Source organism: Tauraco erythrolophus, chromosome 8 (genome assembly GCF_009769465.1).
Source record: "Tauraco erythrolophus isolate bTauEry1 chromosome 8, bTauEry1.pri, whole genome shotgun sequence".
NCBI classification, from domain to species: Eukaryota; Metazoa; Chordata; class Aves; order Musophagiformes; family Musophagidae; genus Tauraco; species Tauraco erythrolophus.
The window spans coordinates 29,710,088-29,723,208 of NC_141472.1; the positions used below are offsets into that span (position 1 = coordinate 29,710,088).

General features: G+C 44.2%; 1 protein-coding gene across 1 annotated transcript in view; it reads right to left on the minus strand.

Moving 5' to 3' along the window:
* CNTNAP5 (contactin associated protein family member 5) overlaps window positions 1–13,121 on the minus strand; it is a 299,098-nt gene that overhangs the window by 206,581 nt on the left and 79,396 nt on the right. The window contains exon 3 of the mRNA XM_086616177.1: window positions 11,847–12,040. Within this exon, the coding sequence (XP_086472303.1) occupies window positions 11,847–12,040 (194 nt within the window). The remainder of the gene's footprint in view (window positions 1–11,846; window positions 12,041–13,121) is intronic.

The following is a 13,121-nucleotide window of genomic DNA, read 5'->3' on the forward strand; positions in this document are numbered from 1 at the left end:
CTGAACCTACCTCCCTCTATTTTAAAACCATTACCCCTTGTCCTATCATAACTGGCCCTCCTGAACAGCCTCTCCCCATCTTTCCTGTAGGCCCCCTTGAGGTACTGGAAGACCGCTATAAGGTCACCCCGGAGCCTCCTCTTCTCCAGGCTGAACAGCCCCAACTCTTTCAGCCTGTCCTCATAGGAAAGGTGCTCCAGCCCTCTTATCATCTTCGTGGCCCTCCTCTGGACCCTCTCCAACTGGTCCATGTCCTTCTTATGTTGGGGGCTCCAGAACTGGACGCAGTACTCCAAGTGAGGTCTCACAAGGGCAGAGTAGAGGGGGAGAATCACCTCCCTCGACCTGCTGGCCACACTCCTCTTGATGCAGCCCAGGACGCGGTTGGCCTTCTGGGCCGCAAGAGCACATTGCCGGCTCATATTGAGCTTCTCGTCCACCAGTACTCCCAAGTCCTTCTCCTCAGGGCTGCTCTTGATCCAATCACCACCCAGTCTGTATTTATGCCTGGGATTGCCACGACCCAGATGTAGGACCTTGCATTTGGTCTGGTTAAACTTCATGAGGTTGGTACGGGCCCACCTCTCCAGCCTGTCAAGGTCCCTCTGGATGGCATCCCTCCCTTCCAGTGTGTCAACGGCACCACACAGCTTGGTGTCATCGGCGAACTTGCTGAGGGTGCACTCCATGCCACTGTCCACGTCACCGACAAAGATGTTGAAGAGGGCCGGGCCCAACACGGACCCCTGAGGGACGCCACTCGTGACCGGTCTCCACTTGGACATTGAGCCGTTGACCACTACTCTCTGAGTGCGGCCATTGAGCCAATTCCTTATCCGCCGAGTGGTCCATCCATCAAACCCATGACTCTCTAATTTAGAGAGAAGAATGTCGTGCGGGACAGTGTCAAAAGCTTTGCACAAGTCCAGGTAGATGACATCCATTGGTCGACCCTTGTCCACCGATGCTGTCACCCCATCGTAAAAGGCCACCAAGTTGGTCAGGCACGATCTGCCTTTGGTGAAGCCATGTTGGCTGTCACCCACCACCTCCTTGCTCTCCATGTGCCTTAGCATGGTTCCCAGGAGAATCTGCTCCATGACCTTGCCAGGCACAGAGGTGAGGCTGACCGGTCTGTAGTTGCCCGGGTCCTCCTTGTTCCCCTTTTTAAAAATGGGGGTTATGTTCCCTCTCTTCCAGTCATCGGGGACCTCGCCAGACCGCCACGACTTCTCGAATACAATAGCCAGTGGCTTGGCAACTTCATCCGCCAGTTCCTTCAGGACCCGCGGATGGATCTCATCAGGTCCCATGGACTTGTGCACCTTCAAGTTCCTCAGATGTTCTCGAACCTGCTCTTCAAGTACAGTGGGCGGTGGTTCATCCTCACAGTCCCTGCTAGTTCTTTCCACAGCTTGGGTGGTAAGACAAGAGGCTTTACCATTGAAGACTGAGGCAAAAAATTCATTAAGTACCTCAGCCTTCTCTATGTCCCGGGTAACTAGAGCACCAGTATCCTTCCGGAGGGGGCCTACATTCTCTTTGGACTTCCTTTTGTCCCCTACATACCTATAGAAGCATTTCTTGTTGCTTTTTATATCCCTTGCCAAATTCAATTCCTTCAGGGCTTTAGCCTTCCTCACTTGATCCCTGGTCACTCTTACAGCTTCTCTGTATTCCTCCCAGGCTATCTGTCTCCGCTTCCACCCTCTGTAGGCTAACCTCTTCATTTTCAGTTGGTCCAGGAGCTCCTTGCTCATCCACGCCGGCCTCCTGGTCTTTTTGCCCGACTTGTTCTTCGTCGGGATGCACCTCTGCTGAGCTTGGAGAAGGTGCTCCTTGAATGTGGACCAACTTTCCTGGGCCCCTTGTCCCTCCAGGGCCACCTCCCACGGCACTTTGCCCATCAGGTGCTTCAAGAGGCCGAAGTCCGCCTTCTTGAAGTCTAGGGTACAGAGCTTGCTGAATGGTTTCCTTGCTGCCCCATGGATCTTGAACTCCACTGTGTCGTGGTCACTGCAGCCAAGGCTGTCCTTAAGTTTCACCTCACCCACCAGTCCCTCCCTGTTGGTGAGCACAAGGTCGAGCATGGCACCCCTCCTTGTCGGCTCCTCTATCACCTGCAGGAGGAAGTTGTCATCCACGCATTCCAGGAACCTCCTGGACTGCCTGTGCCCTGCCGTATTGTCTCTCCAACAGATGTCAGGGTGGTTGAAGTCCCCCATGAGGACCAGGGCTTGTGACGGCGAGGCTGCTCCTATCTGGCTATAAAGCGCCTCATCTGCTCTGTCCTCCTGGCCAGGTGGCCTGTAACAGACCCCTACCGTAACATCCCCTATCCGTCTCCGTCCTCTAATCTTGACCCATAAGCTCTCTGTCAGCTCCTCCTCCGACCCCAGGCGAAGCTCCACGCATTCCAGCCGGTTGCTGACATAGAGAGCAACACCCCCTCCTCGTCTCCCCTTCCTGTCCTTTCTAAAAAGCTTATACCCCTCCATGTTGACACTCCAGTCATAGGAGTCGTCCCACCACGTCTCCGTGATGCCAATAAGGTCGTAGCCCTGCTCATGTGCACGCATCTCCAGCTCATCCTGTTTATTTCCCATGCTGCGTGCGTTGGTGTACATACACTTCAGCTGGGCCTCCGACAAAGCCGACTCGCTGGCTGGAGCGACAGGGGTTCTCTTGGACGGCAGTGTAAGTTCGTTTGAACATACCTGCGATCCTTCCCCAGCCTCTGGACCCTCAGTGCTGGCACTGGTGCCATGCTGACAGCGGTATGAATCTGACTTCTTGGCTGGAGCGGCTGGAATTCCCTTCTTCTGTTCTACGGGTACTTCCACCATATCTTTATCATTCTTGATATTCCCCCCCTCCCCCTTCAAATCTAGTTTAAAGCCCTGCCAATGAGCCCTGCTAGCTTTTGAGCTCTTATAGCATTTATGTTAAATGATAGTACAGTACTCTTGTTAGCCAGTTCCCCGAAACAATTTGTAGATGTTAAGACATCTAGAGACATTCTCAATTGTTACAAAATATATTAAACAACTGCAAAGAAACTCAGTAAGACCTGAGCTCTGGAAGGTTATCCAGTGCTGACTAGTGGTGCTTTTTTGTGTGTGTGTGTGTCTTCCTGTCTTCACGTGCTCCTTGAGCAAATGCCCCAAAAGCTCCTATCACCTTCCCAGAAAGATCTCTGCACAAACAACTTCCAAGGATGTCTAGTGTTTCTCCTTGTGCATTTAGCCATTGATCTGGTGGTTACCAGGATGCTCAGCAGCACACAATACACATGAGCTGTTTGTGTTAGAATCATTCAATTTGAACAGGCTTTTTAGGATGACAAAAAAATCCAGATCTTGTTACTAGCCCCAGAAACCACTCCATCCTGATTAATATGACCCAGAAGGACTATGGAAATTAGCACAGGCTTCACTGGGAAATTGTAGAAGAAAAATATTTGCATATCGTATTCTGTAAAGGCTCCTTCTTGATTGAGTATCTGTAGCTGTGGAAGCAATTTCAGCAGTCAGGTAACTTCTCCGTGCAGCACCGCAGTCAGCCCAACTATTATTGTTCCAGAATGGTTTTCAGCTGCAGGTGGATCAGCTTTAGTGCTTATCCCTGGGACGTTTTTATTTGGCTAATCTTTGTAAATTGTTTGCTACGAACAAATTAATGATGCATTTTGCTTTAGCAAAACAGCTTTACCATTTGTTCTTTGCTCTACGCTGCTTTCTCATTTTAGTCCATTTGCAAATGGTCATTTGCTCACCAGAGGTGAAACTACAAATGGATTAGAGCACTACTTGTTCCATATTTATTTATAATTTGTAAAGGCACCTATTTATAGCTTCACATACCATAGAACACGATTTGCAAACAAGAATAATGAAGCTTGGTTTACTGATATAAAGGAATTGCTGGCTAAAATCCCCCATCTGAAAGGAAATGCGCACTATTTTCCACATTAGTCATCTTCACGTGCTGCTGCTAACATTTACTCTTTTAGTAAATGCCTGGAAGGGAAAATAATAGCTTTCTGGCTGTGGCAGACTAATCTGCTGGACACAGTTGGAAGACATGTATGTTTTAGGGCCAGACTTCATCAACCAGAGCCATGCCCACCACTCTTTCCACTCCGTTCCATCAGGGCATGACTCTGTAGTGTTGGCCCTATAGTCCCCACAGGTAACATAAAGCAGTGGGGAAATAAGATTGTATGGAAGATCTGGGATATAGAAATGAGAAATTAAGGAACATGGCACAGTCTTCTTGTGCTAAATGGTTATGGAAAAGGTAAATTTGAGGCAACTTGCAAAGGAGTAAGGCTGAGAGGTCAATGACAATGGCACAGACTGCAAATAACCATATTTCTTGCAGTTTCCTGGGGCAGGGTGAGCTGCTGCCAAATACCAAGCACAGAGAGTTACCAAAGACATTACTGATGGATATCATGTTAACATCTGCACTAAATTCTCTAGACTCCACCTTAATATCACTTTACAGTTAACCAACTATAAAAGCACACTGTAAGGTCACAGAATTCATACAAAATTCAGTTAGCTTAAGGCTAACTCAAGTATCTCAACACTAAAGGGTAATTTGTAATCTAAGTATATCCATTTTATTCAGGCATAAATCCATACAGAGTGCACTTAACAAAAACAGATATACTGACACTTTGAATTATCCTCCCGACAGGAGAACTGCCCTGGCAATATGACGACAGACAGATTTCCTGAGAACATGCTCAAGAGGGCAGGTTTGCAGTCAGCTTGGTAAGCTAAACCAGAATTAGAAGCAAATTAATAACATCCAAACAGCGTCTCAGAAACAGGCAGTCTCAAATCAGAACAGTCCTAAATACAACAAATGGGTAATGGTTGCCTCTTCAAAACCTGTAATAACATAGCTCTTACAGGAAAAGCGATGAAAACCTCTGAAAAGCCTTGCTTCCCTGCAGCAAGACTGAATTGGTTCCTTCATTCCTACTTGAAAGTAGCAATTGGCATTTTTTTCTTCTTTGCTTCTCAGAGCAAAGGTGATGGAAAAGAAAATAATCCATAGATACTTGCTGTTTAACATCTATTTGCCTGGCAATAATTGCTGTGCATAGAGGAGATTAAATATATCTGAATCCTAGTACAGTGAGAAGCAGTGTAACAAGACAAGGAGAAACTCATTCTCTAATCCAAGCAAACAACACAGGACTCCTCATCACTTCAAGTAGAATTTTGCTCTGGCCTTGCTTGGAGGGCATTAGGATTAAGAGCTAAAGGATGTTTTAGAAAAAATTAACACAACTATAAATCTGACAGGAAGATTAATATTCTAACTATGTTCACGATAATTAACTCACCAAAACAGTTCCACAATCATTATGCAGCTAGAGTGGAAGTGGGAAAGTTTACGGCACTCCTGTAGATTTATAGGACAATTAAGAGTGACCCTCCTCTAGATTTCATTAGAAAAGCCTCTTGTTCAGCAAAAGTTCACACATGCAAGCAAGAGTTTTCCTGAAGAAAGGCGATGCATGGGATCTTTATCACCTCTATTAAACACTTTTCTTGCTCCCCTGAGAATTACATATTCCTAACACACCCTCAGCCTCCTGTAAACTGTCCATCCCTTGCACAGCACCCTCACACCTGCAAGAAGTGGGACTGACACTGTGGCACTTTGTGGGGGAAGCTCTGCTTTGTACCTTACACGACCCAGGTGTCATGGTCCAACACCAGAGGTGCACTTCCTATCTCGTGACCAGGCTTTGGGCTTAGAGCTCACAGTTCCCCTTCCACCCAGAGCCATCTTCTCTCTTCCATGTGCAGTCGAGAGCAAATGTGTAAGAAGATTCACCAACCAACAGCTCTAAACTTCTGCTTAATATGTGCAAGTACGTGCATGTGTTTGCACAGAGTATGAGGCATCTCCTTGCTATCTATGCCATTTTCCCCTTCATTGCCTTTCTGCAGATTTATTGTTCTAATATAAGAGACTTCTCTGGCACTGTCAGAGTAGTCTCCCTTTATCTCCAAATTCCATAACTTCCTCTTCTCCTTTCAAAACTTTGTCTAAAGAACATCTCTTTTCTTCTTTTGTTGCATACATCTATGCCTGCTGCATCCCTTTCCTCTGAGTCTTCCTGCATAATTGCGTTTTTCAGCTTTGTAAATTATTTTTCTATATAGACAGCATAAAAATCGCTACCTAAAATGAAACAGCATTGTATCACAGCCCACACTTTTGTCCCAGTAATATATACAATTTGGACTCACTCAAGCTGTGCTGCGTATGCAGGTAAAGTAAATTCTGAATTATTCAACACTTAAAAACACTGAAAAATCATTTACTCATTACAGACAATAAGATTTATGGTTTATGTCTCCCAATCAATACCTAGTGTGTCCACACACAGCTGATTTATCCATATTGAAAATATAATTATAAGTCTAGTTTGCTCTGAACCACAGAGTCCTTTTGTAACAAGATTATTTAAATACAAATGGGGTTGGAAAATTGGTTTTAAATGGCTAATCTGTCTTGTCTTCAACTCCAGCTGCAGAATTTACTAACATCATAAACACAGGCTGAGTGAAAATGTAAGAGGTTTTCTGATTCTCCTCGCGATCTGTCTATGCAGCGCTCATTAACGGTGAAGCTGATGGGAGCTGCGTGCATGCCGTGAGAGGAGGATAATAAACCCTGTAATCTCTATAAAGAGAAAGGGATTTTTACTAGTGGTATGCCATACATACTGGTGTGCAAACATCTGTTTTACTGGCAGCCCAATAAAGAATTTATGTACCCAGCTCTCAGATGCACTGAAGGACACGTATGTCATATGGGTGGACAAAACCTATACCCAGATGGCTGGAAACAACTCCTCAGGAGTACACTTGCAATATGGAGCATTGGACATTTGTGAAGACACGATTAGAAAAAGTTTCATCTGGGCAGAGTTACTCAGGGATTATTAAAGGAGCTACTGCCTTCCTGCTGTCTCCACCAAATGTGGCTGATGGCTCATGACACGTAGCAGGGAAAGGCTATGCCAGTACATCCTCCTTCAAGACCGCACTGCAGTACAGCCAGCTGGGAATATCCTGTAACTTTGTCTCCGGGTCATACAGATGGGCTGAGAGAAATTGCAGTTCAAATCTAACTTGGGCTGAGCAGAGATTAAGGATTTCTGGCAGTTTTAGTTTAACAGACACATTGGAGAAGAAATTTTGAGACTTTGTTTTCTTTTGCTGAAATGCAAACAAATTAAAACCAAGTGAAACCTCAAATTTCTACTTGATATCCAATGGTTGCCTTGAAACCCAGGTACTTCTTACATCCTTCTTTTCAGCAATTCAGTGTATTGTTACTCTGTCAAGTGGTTCTCCACATAGTTATATTGCCTTCAGAAGAAACAAAACAACATTCACCAGATTATGTAGGTCTTTATACCGATACGTAATCTCCCCTTTCAACAGCTGTAAATGAATGATAAGTTGTCACCAATGAGCAATTAGTGTGAGACATTCGGTAATATTCATACAGCAAAGCACAAGCTTCCAGCTAGTTTTACTAAGTAGAAGCTGTATCAGCCAACCTGACAGGATCAGAGCATATCGATATTTTATATTGATACAGCAGGCGTCATCTAATGATCTCCTTGCAACGATTTAGATTTTACAGCCCCATTTCAGCTATGAGTCAGTGTTGACCACCTCTTAAGTTAGGAACAGCACAGCTTTCTGAAACAAAAAAGCAATAAAGTAGGTAAACTTCTAGCCCTTTTAGCTATACACAAACATTTAAAAAGGAAAACTTAAAGATCTCAAAGTCCTGAGGGACGTAAGAGAATACTAAAACCCTGTCCTAAGGACAGAGAAACAAAGCTTCAAAGTTAAACCATGCAGGGGAATGTGTTTCCCACTTTGCCATCTGAGATGTCTGGAGTGGTGTATTTTCCACAGTAACCTAGATTTTAACACCTCTACACTCTGTGGATCAGAGGTAACCTGGTCACTTGCCACCTTGCCCCTACCTTGAATCCTGCAGTGACAGACCACCCTGTCCCCCTCAAAAGGATGGGATACAGACTCCTCAGGTTGAAACTACCAATCTTGTGACAGATCAGTACGGTGTACACCGTCACAGATTGTGAGTGTGGAGGCTACCCTGGGGTGCTGCCTTCCTGCCTCTGTGACAGTCCACTCCACTACTCTCCCTTAAGTCAAGGGCAATGGTTCTTTTTGAGAAGCGTACAATGCAGAGCTTCCCCTACAGTTATTTAACAGCCCAGATGTTCAGGACAAGCACCATGTTGTGCTTGTCCTCATTTCATCCAGGGATTTGACTTTTATAGAAAAACCTTCAACATATGGCTGGACAGTACACTTCTATTTTCCTTCTTATTTAAAAAAAAAAATCTAAGAAAAGGATTACTGCCAATAAAACAGAAACACTGCAAAAATTTGAAATTATAATTCTACACATGCTTCTGAAAGCCTCTTTGGCTTTCCTCTTTGTGCTCTGAATGGCTCTCAAGCGCTAATTTAATTCAGTGAAACAAATCCAAAACTGCCAGGAAAAAATAATCAACTTTCTCTTTAGTTAGAATTAAAATTGTACAGAAGGAATTCTTGATCTTCATTAATTCCATGGGCAGGCATACAAGCTCCTAGGTGTTAATGAGACTTGCCAGTTTAGGTGAATTGTAGAGTCTAATGAAATGTCAAATGAGTCCACTTCGGATTTTCACTATCAGATATTTCCAACATCAAAGTTTGGCGATGAAACCAAACGATTCCTTCAAGCCCTGTGTCCAGGGACATGGAGAAAATTGTTCTTCTGGTCTGGAATTATGGTACTGGCTCTCATGGTCAGTGTGACTTGTAGAAACTATTGTGAGGGGAAAAATACCCAAATCCTTCCCCTAGTGTACATTTTCCACATCCAAATTCTATTTAATTTTTCCTTAACTATATACAAAACTATCCTCTGTACCCTATGGTGGTTTATATTAGAAAAGCAGACAAAAATTTACCCCTCTAGAAAGCAAGCTTCCAGATATACTGAAGCTTTAGAGCTTTTGTCAGGGTCTGCTCTGAATCACCTTCATGCCTTATCACTTAGTAAAACAAGAGAACTCAGCTTCTTCATAAATCCTAATTCACTGTTAAACGCCTGCTATGCTTGTTCTCATTCTTGTGTGCAATATTAGGTGCCAGATCAGAAACTCACAAAATTGGATCATTAAGGCATGAAGGCTTGCTATGGCAAATTCTATGTGTTGTCTTTTCGAGTTTCCTTTTAAGAAGAAAAATTTATAAAATAAAATAAAAGGTCAAGGGTTTCCAAAAAAGAAAGGACTGAAAAGTTAGACATGTAATAAAAAAATAATTTAACTTAATATAAAATTTTAACAAGCCATATAATATTTTCAGGGAAGGAAGCATTTAATGACATCAAGTCTGTAAAATTATCTCAGTTCCAGATTTCTGAGTCCCAATGGTGGAAACAGACAGCCAGATAAAATGATCACTATATTCAGTCCAGAATGAAATTCCACTGTTTCTAAACATAAAAAAAAACCAAACACCACCACAAAAAAACCCACACACCCACAAAAAGGAAAACAAAAACGTATAAGAATCTGAAGCAAAGTGAGTCTAATACAACTTTATAAGTGACAGGTGAAGCAGAGCCACACTTGACAACTTTACAACCATCTTTGGGACAAAGTTGCCTTTCTGAAGGAGGAAGGATTTCATTAGCTTTCCCTAAATCAAACCATGATAAAACAATGACAGTGGCAGTGCAATAGATTTTAAAACTGCAGAACTTAACCTCCCTATACATGCATCTGTTGTGGTTTAGTCCAAATGGAAACTAAGCACCATGTGGCCACTCACTCACTCCTCCTCACTGTGGGACGGCGAGGAGAAAAATATACTAAAAGGCTTGTGGGTTGAGACAAGGACAGGGAGGGATCACTCACCAATTACGGTCACAGGAAAAACAGAATCGACTTGGAGAAAAAAATCTATTTAATTTTTTACCAATCAAATCAGATTAGGACAATGAGAAATAAAATCAAATCTTAAAAAACACCTTCCACTCATCCCTCCCTTCTTACAGGGCTTAACTTTATTCCCAAATTCTCTACCTCCTCCCCACAGCGGCGTAGGGGGATGGGGAATGGGGCTTGTGGTCAGTTTGTCACACATTATCTCTGCCATTCCTTCCTCTTCAGAAGGAGGACTCCTCACACTCTTCCCCTGCTCCAGTGTGGGTCCCTCCCACGGGAGACAGTTCTCCATGAACTTCTCAGACATGAGTCCTTCCCACACACTGCAGCTCTTCATGAACTGCTCCAGCATGGGTCCCTCCCATAGAGTGCAGTCCTTCAGGAACAAATTGCTCCAGCATGGGCTTCCTGTGGGGTCATGGTCTTCTTCAGGCACAGCCACCTGCTCTGCCGTGGGGTCCTCGATGGGCTGCAGGTGGATCTCTCTCCCCCATCATTAACCTACATGGGTGGCAGGGTGACAGCCTGCCGTCTCACCATGGGCTTCAGGGAAATCTCAGCTCTGGCACACCTCCTCCCGCTCCATCTTCACTGACTCCCTTCATCAGGTGAAGGGTGGCAGCCCAGCACAAACAGTCGCCTACTCCACGCCTTCCCTCTCTCTCTGCTGCAGCTCCTGCATGGTGCAAGCTTTTCTTTTTTGTTCTTAAACATGTTATTTACAGAGGTGCTGATTGGCCTGGCCTTGGCCAGAGGCGGGTCCCACTTGGAGCCAGGGAAGCTTCTAGTAGCTTCTCACAGGGGCCACCACTGTAGCTCCTTCCCCTGCTACCAAAACCCCACTACACAAACTCAACACAGCAGCCCCACTGCCTGCAACATGCTCAGGAAAAAAGGGGCAGCCCTTCTCCCCTTTTCCTGCTGCACCACAACTGTCCTCATTCACAGTCTTTATGTTCTGGAACCAAAATCTGCTTTTGCAACACAGCATTTAACCAAGGTGTTAACCAAGGAAAAATTTAAGACAAAACCAGAAGTCTACTTCATCACCCTTAAAACACTGCCTTTTATATTCATGAACAATATGTTTCATTTACCACCACATACTGTCATGCTACCAGGGCTATTGATCCTCAGAATTAGAGACTATAGCTACCATTCATTAACAATTCACTAACAATTTACATTTTCCATATGAAAAGAAGACTTTCAGTCTTCTCCATAAACACCTGACCTGGCACTGCTACCACACAGAGTCCTACTGACAGCACCTGGCACCGCCACACATCCAACCTGCGACACAGCAAGTGTCAAGTCTGCATTAAAATTTTAGGAAAAGCCTTGAGCATTTTTAGTGTAAATGGTAAATCATCCCACAACTCGTACTGCAGCTCCAGCCTTCTTCAGCCTAGGAGCAATTTACCACCCACCTTCCCCAGCACGAGCGCTGTTGTCCTGTCCAGCAAGCGTGCATAAGACACAGAGTTAATTTCCGCATTTCCTGGAGAAAGTATGCAGGTGATTAGCCTCATTTACCCTGGTGTGCCTGAATCAAAGCCAACCAGGCACAGAAGTGTACAGGTCATTTTGAGTGCCCTGAGCATCCTCATGGTCTGAAAACAATGTCGTCCTGAGGGCCTAAACTTGTATTACACAGACAGTCGGTGACATAACCCATTTAGATCAAAACACCCCGTAGAGTCACTCAGGTCTGCTCTCTCACCACTACAGCAGATCCGAAACCCAAGCCGTTTCTCTAAATGCCAAAACAAGTCTTAACCAGAAAGATCCGAGGCCAAAGGCACCTGCAGTTCAGACCTACCCAGATGGTGTCGTCTTGTCTGTACTGTTTCCAGTTGCGGCCGGTGTCGCTGAACATCAGCGTATAGCTGGTTACCCAGTCTGAGCTCCCGTACCTGCCCTGGGTAGCGACTGCAACGATCTCCACTCTGTCTCCCAGATCAACCTGGAGCCATTGCTGCTCATTTGAGTCCAGCGGGGACCAGCCACCAGCTCCTGGAAGAGATCGGATAAAGATAATTTAGATGACAATGACAGCACAAGAAATTATACGTGAGAAAGAACGATGTTATTTCAGGTCATCACAGAGGAGTCTACTTCCTGAACATACAGTTGTTTGTTCATATTTTTGTATTAGGAAATATGCTACATGGGGTATGTTTCCTTAAATTTTTCTGAATTACCCTAAAGTTAAAGAGGATTTTTGAATTTCTAAGAAATTTTAAGGAAACCTATTCTTTATCAGCAGGACAAATGTCAGTGAAGTTGGCACGCTCTCAGTTAAAAAGAATAAGTTGTATCTTATTCCCTCCTTGCATGCTTGTGCGAATCTGGGAATGCTGATTTATGACTCCTAATTTGCTTTAACATTTTCTTTTTTGTTATGTTTTGAAAGACATGCAAAACTGTTAGTTATCTTGATTTGCACCCTAATAAGTATTTGAAAGAAGCGTTTAATTATAGATTGTAAATGCACTTCACATAATATGTTGTAAAGCTAAAGACTATTTGATCAAACAACCAAAAGAACTGCCTTCGCACTGGAACGTAGCCTCTTCCTTACACACGATGCTTGTTAAGTGAACATGTATTCTATTTTAAACAAAACAGACGAGATCTTCATAAGGACCAACACGAGTTGCAAATTATCAACTTCCATGATCCAATTCTCCATTCAGGAATGGAGACTTCAGAATTCATGATCATATGGAAGCTAATAGCTTTTAACTCATGTTTGTCCTTTAAAAGTAAAGATATTTACTATCCCTTGAATTCTTTTAGGGATTAAACAGGCTCACAGTAATGCCAACCCAACGAAACAGAACCACAATCATTGCTTCAATTTCATCCCTTCACTCGTTACTATAAATATGAGTTTATAGTTAAAAAGGCAAATCCTTCCAGAGTCAAACATATTATGTCTGGAGTCCCCACCACAAGAAGGACATGGAGCTGCTGGAGTGGGTCCAGAGGAGGGCCGCAAAGATGATCTGAGGGCCGGAACACCTCTGCTATGAAGACAGGCTGAGAGAGTTGGGGCTGTTCAGCCTGGAGAAGAGAAGGCTCCGGGCTGATC